Source organism: Chaetura pelagica, unplaced genomic scaffold (assembly GCF_000747805.2).
Source record: "Chaetura pelagica isolate M959 unplaced genomic scaffold, ChaPel_1.0 scaffold119, whole genome shotgun sequence".
Taxonomy (NCBI): Eukaryota; Metazoa; Chordata; class Aves; order Apodiformes; family Apodidae; genus Chaetura; species Chaetura pelagica.
Window position 1 is genome coordinate 1,971,094 of NW_009954406.1, and position 19,469 is coordinate 1,990,562.

A 19,469-nucleotide genomic window follows, 5' to 3' on the forward strand; every position below is an offset into this window, starting at 1 on the left:
ATAACTTCTAGGTAAACAATCTCTTTTCCTTGTATAGTTTTACGCTCCACTAGTTGCTCACCTGCTACTTAGCTGTAGAACACTCTTTGTTCAAAAAGAATTAGAGAAGGCTGTGGATTTTCGTGTGACTTGCAGTGACTGGACCCAGGAGAGAGTCTGCAGCTGCAAGAGTCTTACTTTTTTATGTGCCTTATTAGCTAGAAGTAAAGTTCACAGTTTGCAGTGGAGGGACAGCTCTGGAGTGTGGAGGCTAAGAAAAAAAAGTTTTGGGCCAGACTTGTCGTAAGTATCTTGACTGGCTAAAACACACTTAAGTGTTAGTTCCCACAAATACAGAATGGAGATAGTTATTTTGGATGTGGGTGTAATTTGGAAAAATAAAAGGAACAGCTGAGAATTTATCCTAGCCAAGCGTTATCAGAAAACAAATTTACTTCAAAGTATTTAATTTAGTTTATCTATGAAAGTAATCAGCGGGCTACTGAAGTACCTGTGCTAAATGATTTGTTTGTTTATTTACAAGAAGAAAGCTGTACCCTATGGTTTTGAATGGTAACATAACTATTGAAGCTGGGGTACAATACATGCTATCAGAAAAGCCCCATATGTGTGCACTTTAGATCTTTTGAATACCACAAAAGTTTAGTGACCTAGAAATGAATCAATAAAAAGCCATCCTCTATGTGACAAATTGAAGAACTGAGGGATTCTTACAGATGCATTGACTTCAACAATTCAAGATACACTGTTTGTAGAGGCTTTCTGAAACACATTTAATCTTAGAATACTGTAGCAGACTATAAGGTGTTTTATATTTAGATCACTCTCGAATAGTTTGTTTCCTACTTTTACTAGACGTTTACTGTTATGAAAATCAATGTAAGAAGACTAAAGGGAAGGCTAGTGCTAAAATGATTTTTCCTTACTCTGAATGTAAACACTTTTAATTTGGTAAATTGAAAATTCCTTATTGCTTTGCAAAATATATTTTGGAAAGGTATGGCAGTTCTTCAGTTCTTTTACATTACAAATAAGTCTTATCACTCAACAAAAGGAATTATACTCTTGGATAGGTCAGTAAAAGCATTTATTTCCCTGTTCTTTGTTGCTTCACTTCTGTAGCTTGTTTTACCCTTTCAGCATTTCAAATAAAAATTGAGTAAAATCCTTCTTAACTACTACAGCCTTATTTCCTCTTAGTTTAGTTAAGTAATCATCAACATGCAGTATGATTTCTTATATTTATCTGTGTTTTATGGAGTTTCTGTGTTATGCTTGGCACAAAATAGAGCATGTTGTTTACTGTCTAAGGAATATGTAGATATCATACTGTCACTTTCTAGAGGACTTTGATTCTTAAATTTAGAGCTTCATAGATGGAAGTCAATACACTGTGAATAATATATTGCAAATTATATTGCAGTAAGCAACTAAAGCATGGCTAGTAAGAGAGAGCCAATGTTTAGGGAGCAGGATCTAAATGTGTTCTTGGACTCCAGTTGTAACGTACTTTAAATAACACATCTTTTAAAAAAATAAGTCTAGTGAAAAATATCAACCAAACAGTATAATGAAAAGTACAGTATTGGCAAAAGCTTATTGTTGACAGTGCTGGTTACCTTACAAAAAGTTAAGCAGGACCAATTTCCAAAAGCATTTCAGAATTATAAACTGCAATTGCCTTTAAAGTCTGGAGCTCTTAATTAAATAGTTTACTCTTGCATGCTTGAAAAGCCATTAGTAGTGCTACTGAAGAACTGCTTTCCTAGTAATTTGGCTCCATAAGCTGAGCTGTGACTGAGGATGTAGATCCTTGTATGAGACTAGGATGGAGACAAGACTCAATTCAGATCAAACTGAAGCACTACAATTGCAGAAGCAAAAAGTAGACCTGGCAGTGTCTAAAGTTTTGAAGAAATATTGCAGCCTTATTTTGTAAATACAGTCTTTATACCATGCTTAGATCTTAAACTGCTTCAACAGGAGGAAAACAACCCCCAGTGTGCAGAGAACTTAAAGCACATTCCAGTACCTGAAGGGGGCCTGCAGGCAAGCTGGGGAGGGCTTGTAGAGAGAGGACAAGAAGGAATGGCTATAAACTTGAAGAGGGGAGATTGAGATTAGACATTAGGAGGAAATTCTTCACTATGAGAGTGGTGAGACACTGGAAGAAGTTGGAAAGGGGAGTTTTGGAAGCTCCATCCCTGGAAGTGTTCAAGGCCAGGTTAGATAGGGCTCTGAGCAACCTGGTCTAGTGGGAGATTTCTCAGCCCGTGTAGGGGAGTTGGATCTAGATGATCTTTCAGGTCCTTTGCAACCCAAACTGTTCTATGATTTCATGATAGTAGGAGTGTATCAGTGCAACACTTGTTCTGCGATATGTTTCTGAAGATTCCCCATTGGTATTAGTGTTCTCTCTCCTTTTTGGATCTCCATCTCCTTTCTGCCTTTCCTCCCACTCCACTTCATTGGTTCATTTTGACTTGTTAAGGCCCAGAACATATTCTGGTACTTATCAAAGTTATATTGTTTTTTGCTTTCATTCTTTGGTATTTTCTAAAAGTTGGATATGAATGCCATCTTTTATTTTCAGCCTTTGTTTCTGGTTTTGTGGGTTTTCTTTTAGTTTTTTCCTAGTAGGGAGGAAATTGTTTCGAAGTCAAACAAAGAATGGATTAAGAGTCTTGTTGGTTTTGTATAAATAAAATCTGTCCCTTAGTATTTTTCTGCAATAACATCCCTGTGTATTTTCCAGCAGCCAGATTAACAGATAAAGAAAGTGAAACCTTACATTGTTGCATTTACTTTTCCTGTATCTTTTTAAATAAATGTCAGAGATATGTTTTTTCAAAAAGGCATGATCTAAAATTTTACTGGACAATTAATTGAGTAGTTATATTGTTAGGAGTTTTTTTTGCTAGCATTATCATTCCTGTTGTGTATACTTCCAAAAAATAAGGAAAATCAGAGGTGGCTCTGATTTCAGTTTTCAATCTTCCCTCAAAAATCTTTTGAGTTATAGTAAGTTTTAATTCTATGAAGGTCATTTAGACTTTCTAATTCTGGTAATTTCTTATACTTATTTTGCAGAAAAGAACCTGAAGGAAATATTAGTCTTTCTGAAGTCAGTGGGAGTTGATATTTTTATTTCAATTTCTGATAACAAGTATTGTCTCACTTAAACTATAAACTTAAATGTCTGTTGAATGTGTTCGAGATTTTGCTCTGTTTTGTTTTCAAAAAGAGCATTGCAAGTTGTCTCTTTTTTCAGTATATCAGTATATTTTTTTTTGCCTATTTTTGTAGTTCTCACTGTTTTGAAAGAAACATGGATGTAAGAATATCTCTAAGAAATCATTCCTTTATATAGTTCTAGCATGTCAGCTCTGATTGAATTTTGAAAAGCATCTATTAATAGACATTTTAAGAAAGTGTATAAATATTTGAATCATTAAGAATATAAATATTAATACAGTTCTCCTAAATTAACAAAACCCTTTCCCGTTAAACCATTATTTTGGTAATCTTACTTGATACTGATGGGAAACCTTGTTGGGAAGATAGCGTTATTGCTGTATTCCATCCATATCTGAGAATGAAATACGTGATTGGGAACTATTTCCCTGGCTTAGAAAATTAGGAATACAGTATTATCAAATAAATGCTTTGGAATCACATTGTGCTGTGATCTCTGTTGTACACTGTATACTCTAGGGGGTAGATCAAAAGAGGGCTTTAAAGGGTATGAAATTACAGGTGGGTGATTTATCTAACAAAAATAAAGACAAAATTCCAACCATTCTTGTTTTCACAGAGGAAGATAAATACAATCTTTACTCCAATTTGTTGTTCAAGTGTTTTCTCGCAGAGGGAGTTGTCTGTGGACATGACTTATTTGTTGCTTCTGCTAAAGAGCATCCTGACAACATCTTAAAGGTAAAGAAGACTCATAGCTTTTGACAAGTAAGGTGGTAATATCTTGATGAATTTAAACGTATTTTAATGTGTATATATTGTGTAGAAAGTAATCAACCAATCAATGGTGATTCATACGAGTTTGTTGGGAAGAGCAGGATGTGTACACCAGCGAGGTTTGGGAATTAAATTTAGCACACTAGCCTCTGTCTATGAACAATCGAGTGAGATCCTCCCAAAGGTAAATCAGCCCAGGAGCCTTTGTTTTGATTATGGATGAAAACCAGACTTGCTAGCTTAGTTGAATGGTTTAAGTAAACCCAACTGTTTATGGTTTCCACCTGCCAGTCAGGAAGAGTAGTTAAGCTGCTTCCAATATATTGTAGTGGAAACAGTATACAATTTGTGTAGATACTAATTGTAGTTTCTTTACATCTTTACAACTTCATGCAAGTCATGCAGAAAGGTTTCTTTCAGACTTCAGTGAGCTAAGGAAACACTGATACTTTTCATTATAAGGAAATATATAAGGGAAAAAGCCTTATCAAGAGTGCAAAAAATGCTTAAGTGTGAGTTTAATGTTATAAAATTTCCTTAAATAGTTTATGTCTTTCTAAGGTTGCTTTTTTCCTAATACCAAAAGTAAAATATAATTTACTACTTACTTCTGCATCAAGTGAAGTCTGGGTATTTTGTTAAAAGTCTTTACAGACTATTTCTGGACAAAATTATTATCTGTTTTATTTCTTCTACCTAGTGATCAGGGATTCTATGATCTTCAGCATTCAGGAAAAAATTATATTCTTAATGAAATTTTATGATTGTGGTTATGAAAAGTGTAATATTTTTAAAAATTTTATTTAACCTAAAGAGGGTTCATTTAGGGGTGAATTTTTTTATCATTTGCTCTTGTGATTTAGAATGTATACTAAACGAATAGGTTAGGATTTGATTGCCAAGTGTGAATTACATAGAGTGTACTATTTTTAAATAATATTTGTTACTAAATGGCTTACAATCAAGTCATTGACTCTCTGACCATACAATATATAGAATGAGAGAATAATAGAATGGTTGAGGTTGGAAGGAACCTTAAAGATCCTAAGGTTCCAGCCTCCCTGCTATGAGCAGGGACACCTCCCACTAGACCAGGCTGCACAAGCCTCATACAACCTGGCCTTAAACACCTCCAGGGGACAGGCTTCCACAACCTCCCTGGGCAACCTGTTCCAGTGCCTTCCTACCCTCATGGTGAAGAATTTCTTCCTGATGTCTAACCTAAATCTGCCCTCTTCCAATTTTAATCCTTTACCTATCCCTGTTAGCTTTATGCATATAAATAAAGAGGTTGTGTATCTATCTGGAGAACAAACTTTTTCGACATCTTCAGGAAAGCAGGATCTCATTGTGATTAGAACAGCATCAACATTCAGGAAAATGTTGATGGGAATATAGATGTTTCCCTTCTTACTTTTCAGGGGTAGATGCTAGGTAGCAATATTGCATTCCTCTGTTGTAACTCCACAGTGGTCTTACTATAAAAGATTATAAATGGGCAATATTACTACAGGAAAGTTGAGGGAAACATAATTTTGTCTTGTTTTCTTCCTCCGTTTTTGTGTTTATACCCAACAGTACTCTTGTCTATCCTTTTCTACTCTTACCTTGACTATTCAACACTTAGCAGACAAAGCACAGTAGAGTTGATTTCTCTGATTTGTGTTGCTGCTCTGAAATTGTTTCAGTGAAGTAACTAAGTTTTGCTGGGCATCAATCTAGTGAATTCTGTACTTTCACACTTGGAAAGCTTAGGCACTTCTTTCAATGCCAGTATGTGTTACCTAAAAAACATTATTGCCTTAACTGGAAAAAGTTGATCTAAGACTGGAGTTGACCACAGTTAGATCTCCAAATCACAGACGTAGGGGAGCTTTCCCTGCAACTGCCTCACTTCACATTTAAAAGGGAGGACATTCAGGTGCTTCAAGAAGTCCGCTCCTGTCATAAACATGAGCTGTTTGGGATTTCAATGCCTGCACCAAGACAGGATTTTAATATAACCTATCTGACCACTGCATTTTATTTAATTAGTTTATTAATTAATTTATTTTTATTTTCTGATTGGTCTGTATTCTTTACTGGGAACACAATGTATCTATGGTGCATATCAACCTGATTTATACATTTTATACTTGGTTTTTATTTTTAAAAATTCAAGTACAGATTCAATATATTCTGTAGCTAATATGCTAATTAACTGGTGTTTTACATAAAGGCAGTTCCTTATCTGCCTTATGTCTGTGTGGTCAGTCTATTTTATACATTCACTTCTCTGTGGAGTTGACATAATGGCTCTATTCTAATTTTATGATGTGATTGGAAGTTTCTTGGACCTATAACCAAGACAAATATTGCTGGTAGGAGGAAGGGGAAAAGACATTCTTATAGACCATAATTATCTTGAAATTGTGTATACCTAAAAGACAAGCAAAGGATAAAAAGCCCTGATCAGCTGCCTAAGATATATTATATTACCACCCACCAATTTATCCATCATCCTTTGAAAACATATTCATGCCTTTTGTAGTCAAAGCTCCTTCAGGAAATTGGCATTAAGATGTAATGCTGAAAAATTATACTCCTTTGGTAAAACCTACAGAACTATATACATACTGTATTTTAGAGAGCATTTTAAACATTTGTGAGCATTTCTGTTCCATCTATGTTCTTCTACAAAAGGCATATTTTTACTATGAGACCATAAATACTGGGAGTAATATCTAATACAATAAATTGTATGGTTTGCTTCTGTGATTGATCAAAAAATAAAACAGATAGAATTTGTAAATGGAAAAGTATTTCAATAATAAAATCAATGAAGGAAACATTATACCTTAATGCTCCTTTTTCAGTACCATACCTTTTTTAAAGTTTAGACTACAAATTATGAAAGGCTGTTAGGTGCTCAAGCTTAAAAACAAAGAGAACTTAATAAAGGAGATAGGGGTGTTTTATTGTATCTATTTCCTTTACTGTGTATTTCACTGTGTTTAGTGGCTTTATTTTTATTTTTTAGTTCAGCACTGTAAAGTTAGTGCCAGCTATTTTGAAGTTGCATATAGTGTATTTGAGAATGGAACATACAAATTTGAAGATATGGTTACACTTATTACAGAGTAAATCTGAACTTAAACACTGTTACACTTTTTGCAAGAAACAGCAAACAAGGGGGTTGAATATTTCCTTGAACATCACTTTAATCAAAATTAGAACAGGCTTGCATCTGCTCCAAGTTAGGATGGCTACCAAACTGACTTCTGGAAGTCTTAAAAATACAGTGTCTGTATAACAGCTTTGTTCTTTATGCCCATTCTCCTTGTTAGTGACAAAGTATGGTTCCAGTCTTAAAAAAAAATAAACATAAAAATCTGTATCTGTGGTGGCTGCATTTCTACCTTTCTCACTTTTCCAACTTCAGATTTGGGACTAAAATTCTAGAACTGCCTAAAGTACCTATAGAAGATTTTCCTTGCCTTTTTTTCCCTAATTATTTTATCTAGACCTTGGGTGGCAACTGATTCTAACAAGTTTTAATGAGAAAAAAAAATGGATAATACACCAATTACGAGCTCATCTTGACAGTAAAGAGTGCCTTTTGTTAAGTTGCTTTTACCATGGAGCCTGTGTAAAGTTTGTTTCAAGAGGAGGACTTACTGGTCAATTTTATGTGCTGGGAAACAGAAACCAGCATCCCCTGAAGTCCCACAATTTCCCTGTGGGACCCTGGTGAATATTACCTCAATGACTATTCCACTGGGAAGCTGGAAGCCTGAGGTGGAAGAGTGGGAGGTCCAGAACTGCTTTCCAGAGCTGCATCTGTTCATCTCTGGAAAAGTTGAATGGTTTGTGTAATTACTGAATTTTTAGGGAATTTCTGTTTTCAAGCTGTAATTCTATTACAAGATAATTCTGGACTCCGTTGCCTTTTGGAGGTTCTTTTACAAGAAGAGAGGGTAAAGAGGCATCCTTCAAGAAAGTAACTTAATTCTACATGATATATGAGTCTGCTGCTTATGGTGGGGATACTTTTACTACCCCTTCTGTAGAAGATAGCCTTTTTAGAAAGAAATGCAGTCCCTAAAATCCTAGCCCCTTGTCAAAGTCCCTTAGCATTTACCATGCTTAGGCATGGAGCGATATTTACCGTGTACATCTGGTGTCATTTTACTTCCAAGTTTGAAAATTAACAATGTACAAACAGTTTGTTCTCTGGAGAGCTGTAGAGAAGATTCTCTTGAGCAGTGAAGCCCTTAGTGTGCCCATGTATCAGACATGCAGCTTCACAGTGTTTACTGAGCATATTCTGAAGTAAAGGCAGTCTGGAGAAACCACAGCAGTGGTCTAGGGAACCAGAGTGAAAGGGAACAAGGCAGTGTCACTTGGTGAGGAAGCTGAGAAGAGCATGTAGGGAAGCATAATGGCTTATTAAAAAAACAACAGGGGTAAGATTAAAAAAACTTCCAGGAACAAGTTTATTAAAAATTTCTATCAAGCTGAAAAGGTCTCTAAAACGACAGTGAAACTGTATTTCAAACATGGCATTTTGCTTAATTAAATACGTTATTTGGAAAAGAGTAGAAAAATTCCACCTCCAACTTACTGGTTATGCTGAGTGGACCCAAGGAACAAGAAGGGCAGGCTTACTCTCTTCCCACTGAAAGGTTGAATGCAGAAACAATCTAGCAAAATACACTTTTGTCATTTCCAGATTTATTTAAAAATATCACCCCACAAACCACAATAAACAACCCACTGGGCTTCAGTGTTGCATTACTATGTATGCCAACAACCTGTTAAAAGAGAGCATAGCTCTCTACGTGGACACTTTTGCTCCAGTAAAGTACATTGGACCATGGTGTTTACATTTATCCCTCATAAAAATTGCTCTCAAACATTTTTTTGTCAAAAGGAGGAATGCAACCCTGGAAGAAATGATCAGGCAGGTGACCAGGGCTTTCCAATCTTTCATTTTAAAAGAGCACTATTCTAACATGTTCCTGTCACTTTGCTATCTGGTGCTGTGAAGGAAGCTGTCTATGAATGAATGCAAGAGTTGTTTTGTCGATCATTTGACATTTTTAGATGCTACATAAAGCAATTAAAAGCATTAATAACTTGAAAGGTAAAATATATGTGCAGGCAGGGCTATATTCCTATTTTCCTTTTTTTCCCAGTTGTATTTTCAAAATACTTTAGCTTGTTAGAGTGATTCAGTGGCTGCAGTATTTTAAATTTACTACTTAATACACAGAAATTACAATTACAGTTCCAGCACTAGTGAACTTTTTTACCACCTTTTATCTCTCTTTCTGAAGAAAGGATAGTCTTGTGGCACAAAGACTAGGGTTGAAAATAACCATGGCAGCTGTCTCAACATTTGAAAGTTTGAAGATTTCTTTATTATATAGCTCTTAGTTATGTGTTTACTTCTTTTCCTTGCATCTTGGGTAAATGGGATATCTGTTTTTCATTTCTCTATAATAAAAATGCAAATATTTTAATTATATTGTAATATAATTTTCTGTGTTGCAGAACTTTGTTACAAACTTGAGAGAGAAGTTGTAGGGGTGTAAAAGAGAATACTGGGAAAAAATAATTGCTTCTGTTTAAAAAAAAAAATTAAATCCTTTTAAGCAGTACCCACGCTGGGAACTCTCTAAAGTGTAAAGCTTAGTCTTTGTCAAAAGTTCAGACCAATCTTAATAAAAAGATTTTCCAGAACTAGAGGAAAAAAATGTTTGGCTTAAATTTCACATATCTTAACCATCAATCCTTGGCTGTTTATTAGGACATTTTCTTTCATGATCTTAGTTATGAAATTGTTTTTAAAAAGAGATGTTACTTAGCTTGTTAAATGTATCATAAAAGTAACAGTTTAAATAAACCACGTTTAGGCTTTAGTGTTCACAAATAACTATTTTACAAATCCACTTGGTTTCTTAGTAGAATTGATTTGCTCAGTTGGTGAACTATTGCTTACAATAGGCATCTCTAAAGGTGTTCTTGAATAGTGTTATTAAAACTTGTAAGACCAGTGCATTATGCACTGAACAGAGTTTACAGAATTTTGGACAAGGGCACTCTAATTTAGTTTCTTCTTAATTTTTTTTGTATATCATTCTTTTTTTTTTGTTATATTGATCTTTTACTTACCTAAGCACTCCTGAAATTCAGAAAAATATGCCATTAAAAATAAATACCATCTAATCTTCTTCAATGCATTCCTGGGTTTCAGTGTTATGAAATGGAAGTGTAATGCAAGGAAGTTGAAGCAAAGAATTCTGTGACTTGACAGCAGGGTTTACTTCTGTGTATCTGAAGCAGAGAATACATTCTCATGGGTTAAAAAAAAAATACCCCTTAGAGTAGTGTCAATTAACCTTTTTATTTAATACAACAGAGGAGTGTTAGTTCCCTTTTTTCTTCACACAGTTCTCATTTATCCTGGATTGAGATCCGTTTGGTCCATTTGAATGTCAAAGAAAAATTTTTGTAGAGCAGCCTTACCTGGAGATGGAAATAATTGTTGCACGAGGGCCACTGAAAGGAGAAAAATTCTGTATCTAGTCATTTGTGTTCTTTAACAACAGACCTTGTCTTCACAAGTGTTTACAATCAAAATAGAATCCTCCTCCCTTTTGGGAGTAGGGCCCTTTAAACTGACATTTATATAATACATTATTGAAAAGAAAATATTTACCCTTCCTGACTTAACATCTGGTGTCCTTTAAATACTAAAAATTAACATAATGAAAAATAGCCTTAAATTAATGTGAGTTTAAACTATTTAAATATGTTGCAGTTGAATCATACTCCCTTTAATATTTTCTTATTTCATGTTTCTTTAATCATACATGTGATGATATTGCATTGCAAAATAGCTGCCTAAAACTATGTGAAAACATATTTCTTGACACATAAATAGATAATGTTTTAAATTCTTAAGTACTATTAATTATACACGTATTGAAACCCATAAGGATCAAACGATTTTATATAAGAAGGATTTCACATACAGCTTGGATTATGTTGCTAAAGAATAGCACAGTAGTACTTCTTTAGCATTGTAAAATAGCTTAGAGAGGAGTATGATGCCTATAGTTGGTGTAATGCATTGGTAATTAAGAGGGTGTGAGGTTAAGCTTCATTAACTGCTGTGGGATTGTATCTTGGATTTTATTATCCCCAAGAGAACATAAGAAGTGAGAGAGGTCAAACTGTTAGAGTCTGATTTTGCTTCATGCATCTGCCAAAACAAGGCAAGCAAAATAATGTGGCAGCAAACAGAAAGACCTGGATTGGTAGCAGATACGAGTTGTACACCCTTTTTTTACAAAGAGAAAAGATTCCTTAATGAAATCAATTATTTCACCTTTGCAATAAAACCTTAGTAAGTGTGGTTTGTAGGAAACAAAACTATTCTATTTGCATTGTCATTTACTCCTAGCGCTTTAGAAAACCGTGGCTTTTTGCATTTTTTTTTTAATCATATCAACAAACTTTTCTCTTTTTCTTTTCCTACTACATCTCTAGACAGAGGAGAATGCCCCAACAAAACAACATTTTATATCTTTAGCACTTTTCTGTGTTTTTGTGTACTATTATGCATAGTACAGACTTGTTATTTAGCTGACCCCCAGAAATGCTGTGTGTATATATATTTATTTTTTTATATTTTATTTTAACTAATGCACTGCTACATGCTTTGGGTTTTTTTATATACCTTGTAAGAGATTAGTCTTTTTTTTTCGTCTGGGAGAATGTCAGGTGCTGACACAGTGATGCCACAAAATTGTCTGTCCCAATACTTTTCAAAGCTGTATGATGTGGAGCTGAGATATTTTTAAGCAGAAATACATTAAATAGAGATATTATGGACTGATAAATCAACTCTAATTTCTTGGCCTTCATTTAAATAATGAATAGTTTTCTTTCCAAATTCTGAAAAGAAATTAAATGAAATTTTGAAAGTAACTTAACCATTTTAATAATCTTTTATTCTTCTGAAATTCTGATTTTATTCTAAGAATATATTTTTTAATAAAAAAAAGGCTCACAATCCCAAATTCTTTTTAAAATTCTGATTATTTCAGCAGAAAAGTGCTTTTTATGTATGATGAAAAAGTACGGTTTTCAAACATAAATAATTATTTAGTAAGACTGTGGGAAACTAGTGCCTTTGTTTCTCAATTTGTAATGACTCTGGGAGAAAGGGAGTCATGCTAAAGCCCTGCTCTTCAATCACACACAGGTATTTTGAGGAAGAGCTCAGGCTTAGCCATCATTACATGGCACTCATAGAAATCATGCCCTCCACGACTGCCCATATGTGTTCTGCTGTATAGTTTTCACTTCAATTTTCGTATAACTGTGCCAGAAGCAGCCTGTGTTCTCTGGCTAGTTTGGCTGCTGCTCTAATTCATCCTATTTATAACTCTCTTATTTTTCCTTCTATTTTTAAGAACAATCTGAGAACTTATGAATGTTTTGTAGTTCTTGGACAGTAATGAAACCCTTCCTGACACTGATGAGTTGTGAAGTATATACACAACCAGCCAGCCTTTACCTTTGATAACATACCTGTGTGCTAGCAAATGGGGTCTTTTTCTCACTTAGGTGCTATTTCACTCAGGCATGGTCAGGTTTGGAAAGAGCTATTTCCTCGAAACAAAGAATATCATTTAATTTGCAGTGTCAGAAGAGAAGAAAGCTTCTTGTCCCAGTTTTAGTTATAATGAAGACAAAAAGAGTATACAAAGATAAAAAGAAAGGTATGGATCATTTTTATTTCAATGTTTTCAATAGGAGGGAAGTAAGAGTAAGCAGAAGCTGATAAAGGAAAAATCTGGAAGTAGAGAATTAGTTCTGTTCATCAATCTTTATCTAAAATGTGTCCAGATTACCAATATACTCAGACCATGAGTAGGATTGGCTTTTTTTTTTTCTTTTTGTGCTTAAGTACAACATCTTGAGATTTGTTGAACCAAGTTAATATACCAGGTGGAGCTCCAGTAATTGGTCTTCAAAATACCGGTCAGCTCTAAAGGCAGATTATCTTTTCCAGATTGCAGCTGAATTATGTGTAAAGCCTACTAAGAGGCCACAAAGTTCATAACTACCACATGCAAGAATATGATTCAGGATATATTTGCTCTACAGCAAAGTATTTGTTGGGATAGAAAATAGCATGGCTGCAAGACCAAGTAGCCCCAGAAATGTCCTAAGTCTCAGTGCATCATGTGAACATGTACTGCTTAGGGACAAGAACACAGGACATCTAAGACAGGACACAGGACATCTATGTTTTCTTCAGCTAAGCATGTTACCTATTAAGTAAATGGAAAGGTTAGGCATTTTGGAAAAGCAACTGAGGAAGTAAGGGTTGCTCTTGATATGACAGAGTTCTTCAGGTGCTCCTGGCTCCTTCTGTGTGGCATCAAGGGACAAGGCAGCATAAAATAGATCTGAGGAGATGTCTTTGCTGACTTCTGTGGTGCTGTCACCATGGGGTTCTCTCATGTTGCTTTGTGTGAATTTAGTCATGTTTAAACAATGACTTTATAATGTTAGAAGTGTTTTATTATCTTAATAAGATCTCTATTATGTCATAAGTTAAATTTAAACTGTATTGGCAAAAAAAAGGCTATTTAAAGGATACTTAGATTTTCATCTTTGGCAGCCAAAATCTTCATCAGCTTCAGGTGAAACCATTTTTCCTTGATCTCTAATCTGCTTCATTCTTAGCAACAGCTATGGCAGGTCACAGTGCCTAATTGTGTTGCACTGATAGTGTGTCTGTCTCTGATTGTTTTGGACTGAGCTTCTAGGGTGTCAACAGCTAGTATTTGTCACGTCTCTCTTCCAAATAGTGCCCTCTAAGGTTTTGTTCTGTGTTTGACTTTAAGGCAATTTAGGAAAAATTCTTCCATGTTAGATGAGGGTATAGAAGTCGCTTGTACTTCATTGGTAACACCTGGAGAACCCTTCACCCCTTATTGTCTTGACCTCTGCTCTATTTTAGTGTAAAATACAGTCTCTGTAAGACATACATTATATGTGATTATATAGAAGTATATGTATATTGCTAAATGTCTCTGTCTTGAATCTGTCTTTCCCAAATATTTTATTATAATAATGAGCCAGTACTACAAGTGACAGACATTTGCAGTGATTCTAGAGGGGAAAAATGTTTAGCAGCATAAAGAAAGACTTGGAAAAATAAAATAGGAATATGAATGCAGCTCAAGGTGTGTTGTTTTGTAAAGTACAGTTATACAGTGTGAATTTTCCATTTAGCATTCTCCTATATTTCTACAATTAATTTTCTCCATAACAATTACATGGGCTTTTTTCACTCGCAGTATTAATAGGAGCCAGTCTTTCAGAACAGTTATTTTAATCAAATTTTGTTCCAAATTTAACAACTGTAAGGTAATTGTATTAGCTGATTTTTTAGGAGGGAATAAAATTCTGAACCGCCATTTCTTCTGTAGGTAACTGACATTCTCTTGCTCTCCACCCGTAGGAACTTCCAGCCCCTTTGCTTGATGATAACTACAGAAATGAACCAGGAGAAGAAACAACAGCTGTTAAGTCTGAAGATTTTCAAGATTCTATGAAAATAGCCTGGCGCTACCAAAATTTACCAAAAATGGAGGTAGTAAAGTGTTTCATATTTTTTTCCTTCTTGCAGTCAAAATTTATTTGCAGAGCAAATGATTTCAGTAGAATCTAGACAACAGAACTGCTAATGGACAGTGTTACAGGATTGCCTGCTGAGGTTAGAGTTTCATACACTGCTGTATTTTTTATTATGAGAGATACAGAGAGAAGAGGAATTTGACAGTTTGAAGGAACAATAAAACTTTATACAGACAAAAATAATTTAAAAGTAAAAAAAAATAGCGTTCCATGGGATTTTTCAACTAGTGTTGTTAAACTGAGACAGGTTTTTATGAAAGATTGAATAATTCGGTCCCTTAGAAACTTTGCCCAAATTTAGTTGTACACAAATTACTTAAGTAGGTTTAATCAACAGTACGTATTGGATCACTGTAGTGAAAGTGCTGCGTGGAAGCAAGCTATTGACCTGCTTATCCATGTGCATAATAACTAAAGTAAGCACTTGAGATTATATCAGCTTCACTGTCATTAGAAACTAATCACTGTGCGGGGAGAATGTAAGAAACAAGCCCAGTGGTCAGTCTTTCAGGGTTTACAGTTGTTAGTGTTTCATGAATTATGTATCTCCCATTGCTGGTGACTTATTTATTCTAGTGGCACAATCAACTTTTAATAAAATTACAGCATTTTTTGTTATCCAGAACAAAACCAAAATTGATTTGTCTGTGCATTTTAGCCTACATTTATAAAGTCTGGTTTACATGTAGTCATAACTGCCTGGTAAGTTGAGTTGTATTCTTAAAAAACATAATTGGAATGTGACAAAATGATCTTACAAGGCTTGGCATGTTTGGTTTTCTGTGAAATTGCACAGACGTGGCTATATAGTTGTGTCAGAAAAGACTTATATATGGTGACATGCCAAATCAAACAGCCTCCAGGCTAATCATATAATCTCATCAATTTTATTATTGTGGAGCTTGCTGTGCCACTCTGAACCATCCCCAAAATAATTTGTCTGTTTTAAAACCTAGCAGAATTCCTTGTACATTGATAAGGCACCTTTTGTATGTTGCTAACAAATAGTGTTCTGATATTCTAACAAAATAGGAAAACATATAAATAATCCAGTTTGATGTGCATTCATCTTCATAGAAGTAATCACTTTTTCCACTAATATACTATTTCTCTTCAATATATAATACATGTGTTTGTCCTCAATTGTTTAAATTTGATTACACAAGATAGAACAAAATCTTTTTGACAAAAGTCAGTCCTTTGTGGGGTGTTTCCCTTGTTATCAGTGTTGCTTTCTGAGCTGAATGCTGATCATTCTCAATATTTGAGGTCAAGTATTTCAATGTGTATGTTAAATTTATTTTTAAAATTAAAACTTGCAAATAGAAGTCTAATTCTTAAGCTATCTATACCTAAAATTCCTCAGGGTATTCTAATTAGTGAAAAATAGTTTTTATAATTGAAATTCTATATTTTTTCAATACTTTATAATACAGTTTTCAGAACATTTTGTTGTGCTAAATTAATTTGTTTGGAGAATATACTCCATGGAGGAAAATTCTGATGTTGCCTTGCAGCACCCTCAATGTTTAATGCATATAGTCCTATCGTTTAATCAACAAGTTTGGTTGTGATTTATTCTTTATATTTTCATTTGGCAGAGAAAATAACGTTGAATAAAATTTCAAGGCACAGTTACCAAACTAATTGAACTAATAAACCAGTATATTTTCAAAAACTACTGTTAAATAGTGTGAAAAAAGAGAAAAATATTGTAACTTGTAACTATTGTAGCTTGTAACTAGAACACTAAATGTGTTAGCAGAAAACTTTTCTATCCAGTATCTGGCTTTACATGAAGTAAGAATGCTGAGTAAAAGCTTTCTTGGTGTGTGGTTTTTTTTATACCTAATTTAGTAAGAAGTAATAAAAGAGGTTTCATTAATAGTTCAGATATTGCCTTCCCATTTATTAGACATACAGACAAGGTTAGTAACTCATGTTCATTCTTATGGGCGTTATTTACGTTAGTACTTTTTGTAACTATCACAGCTTCTGTAGGTATTGCATGTACCTTGTACATGAGAAAAAGAATGAAGAATTACAGGAAATCTGTCAGAATAACTGTGTTGTACTTGATGTGCCTTTGCCAGTTTATTACTTTCATCTGTATCAGATGTTAATTTAAACTTTGGAGTCTACAGATAGCCTGATTTGCTATGTAAGACAGTGTGGTTTTTCTTTTTTCCTTTTTTTTTTTTTTTTAATGAACTGCTTGTGTTCTTGGGGCAATATATAAACTGTCACAGCATGAAATCAATTTTCTGCCTTGATTCATCCTAAATCTGAGATTTCTAGCACATTAGTATTGCAATTAGAAACATTAACAGCAGACGGTAGCATAAAAGCACGCTCTGCTCACTGACAATTTAGTGCATTTCTCCTTGTGCAAAATAGGAATCTAGGGAAGAACAGGCTTGAGCCTCCAATCCACTAATAAATGTATCAGATCAAACTCAAGAGGAATGGAAAGTCTCTGCTTCACACTCTCCATGGTCATTCTGCTAAGGCAGATTATTCATGCTTACTTGATTCAGGTAAGCTTTTTGCAAGCTTCCCTGCTAAGCCTGGGAATGCAGTACATTGAGGCCTATTCATGGGCTTCTGACATAGACCAAGCTTTTATTGCATGGTGTTTTATTATAGCCAAATCCCAGTCTCCACCCAGTTTGTAGGCACTGTGCTTATTCTTTTGAGTCAAGAGAGGTTATCACCTACCTTAATCCATGCAGCAGGGTGGATTAAGGACACCAATGTGCCTCAGGATTCTCAAAGAGGATCCTGGAAACTTCTTGTTTCTTCTTTTTTGCTGTCTTTACTAAACTCTATTGGGCCTCAGTAAGGATTTGCATCTGAAATGGGCAACCTGGAGCTTTTCTCAATGAAGACATCAGATCAAAGTTCAGTTAGTCAAGGCCTTTCTAAAACATTAAGGGGGCTTGGAAGTACACAATAAAAAGATGAGCTCTGGCAGAGATTGCAGTAAAAACATTCTGATCTGTAATCCGGATAAAGAATAGATTATAGGCCAAAGAACAGCCCCTGTTTAAATTGCTTTCAGAATCCTCATTTTAAACAAAGTTACATTTTGCATTAAAATATCTATATTTTGATTGATTGGTTTGGTTTGTTGGACTTCCTTCTTTAAAGATCAGATGCTGATAAATAAATTGGTACACTGATTTAGAGAATGTGTTTTCCTATCTTTTTTTGAGTAAAACTGATCTGCCTCATATGATTAGGTATACTTGAGCAACTTTGTGGGTGTTTTTAATTAAAATCTAATTATTTGTTTTAATAAAAAGTTTGGGTTTAGTTTGGTTATTCTATTGGTTTTGTAGGAAATATTGTATTACTGTAACTATTTCTATTCTCTGTGCTGAAAATGAAAGAATATCAGAATATTTACACTAAATCAAATTATTCTAATTAATCTTAACAGTTTGTTGGGTTTTGTTTTGTAAGTATGAAATAAAATTGCGGAAATACATAGCATGATTTATTTCAGGAAGCTAACTATAAATATATGGCCATTTCTGGCATATCTGTATTCTTTCTTTTTACAGTACTTATTTTATTAACAGGACCAAGGTTTATGAAAACCACAAGCTTTCTGTAATAATTGGAGTTGGAACAACCTGTGGCTTAACACAAAAAATTATTGGGGTCCCATTATTGTAGTAATTAAGCTTATCTGTTGTCATTCTTGTATATAGCAAGAATAGCAGATGATGAAGTTGGAGCTGAAGTGGTTCTGAAGAATATTCATTGCAAACCTATACAACCTTGCTCAACTTTCAGATAGCAGATAACATAGATATTTTGGCCTGCCTAAAAGAGAAATCTTTTTATAGTATGTTCTAAGTTATTACAGAACCTACTGAGAAACTTTTTTAATTATTGGGGGTACTTCTGCTCACTAGCATTTCATTTTACCTACCAAGCCAAACTTCTCTTAATAATGATCTTTCAAAGGCATTTTATTTTGCTGAGTGACTGTTTTTTCAACATCTCTCTTACTTTCAGATGCTACCTTTTCTGTATCACCTGTTCTTTTTCTGGAGATATTTTAATACTTTAACATTGTGAGGTGGCTCTTGGCTCTGGTGGGGGATTCAGTTTAGGAGTACATCTTGAAGTTGGGAGATTGAAATTATTTTCAGATGTTTTTGCATGTTCCTGCTTTGTACAATTCACAATTCAGATCCTGTCCAGGCTTAGGGTAGGTGTCCTCACAATAGACTAATAGATGCTCTTTCATTTGACCTGCAAAGCTGCTGTTAAAAGTCTAGGATCCAGCACCTTTCTTGGTCCAGACAACTCACCAGTTGGAACTACTGTGTATTTGATTGATAATTGTATAACTAAACTTGTTTGGTTATTCTAAAGGACCTGCCTTTTTCCTCAATGGTTAGAAAAGTTGATGAGGGATAATCAGGAGCATGGTAGTGGTTGTGTCATAACCTAAAGATAAATGTTAATATTGCTCTGGTAATCTCTTACTCCTTTACAGTGTGTACATTAAAAATACAATATAGCAGTTGACATTTGTGCTAAGTGCTTTTCTTTCCTGGAATAAACTTTCTTGCCTCTGAGGTTTACTCTGCTTGACTGTTGTTTCCAGGACAGTTTTTTTGTTGTTGTTGGTTTGTTTTTTTTGTTTGATTTTTTTTTAATGGGAAGAGCAGAAAAGCTGAAGAAAATTGATTTCTCCATGAAGAGCAAAAACTGTTCAGTTCCTGTAGCAGACAGCTACTACATACTTGAATGCTGCATATTACAGCAGTCAAAAT

The 19,469-nt window shown here is 34.4% G+C and overlaps 1 protein-coding gene across 1 annotated transcript in view; it reads left to right on the forward strand.

The window, feature by feature from the left end:
• ELP4 (elongator acetyltransferase complex subunit 4) overlaps positions 1-19,469 on the forward strand; it is a gene marked incomplete at its 5' end in the record, with an annotated part of 139,802 nt that overhangs the window by 13,535 nt on the left and 106,798 nt on the right. Inside the window, 2 exons of the mRNA XM_010004251.1 lie at positions 3,815-3,936; positions 14,501-14,632. Of these exons, the coding sequence (XP_010002553.1) occupies positions 3,815-3,936; positions 14,501-14,632 (254 nt within the window). The remainder of the gene's footprint in view (positions 1-3,814; positions 3,937-14,500; positions 14,633-19,469) is intronic.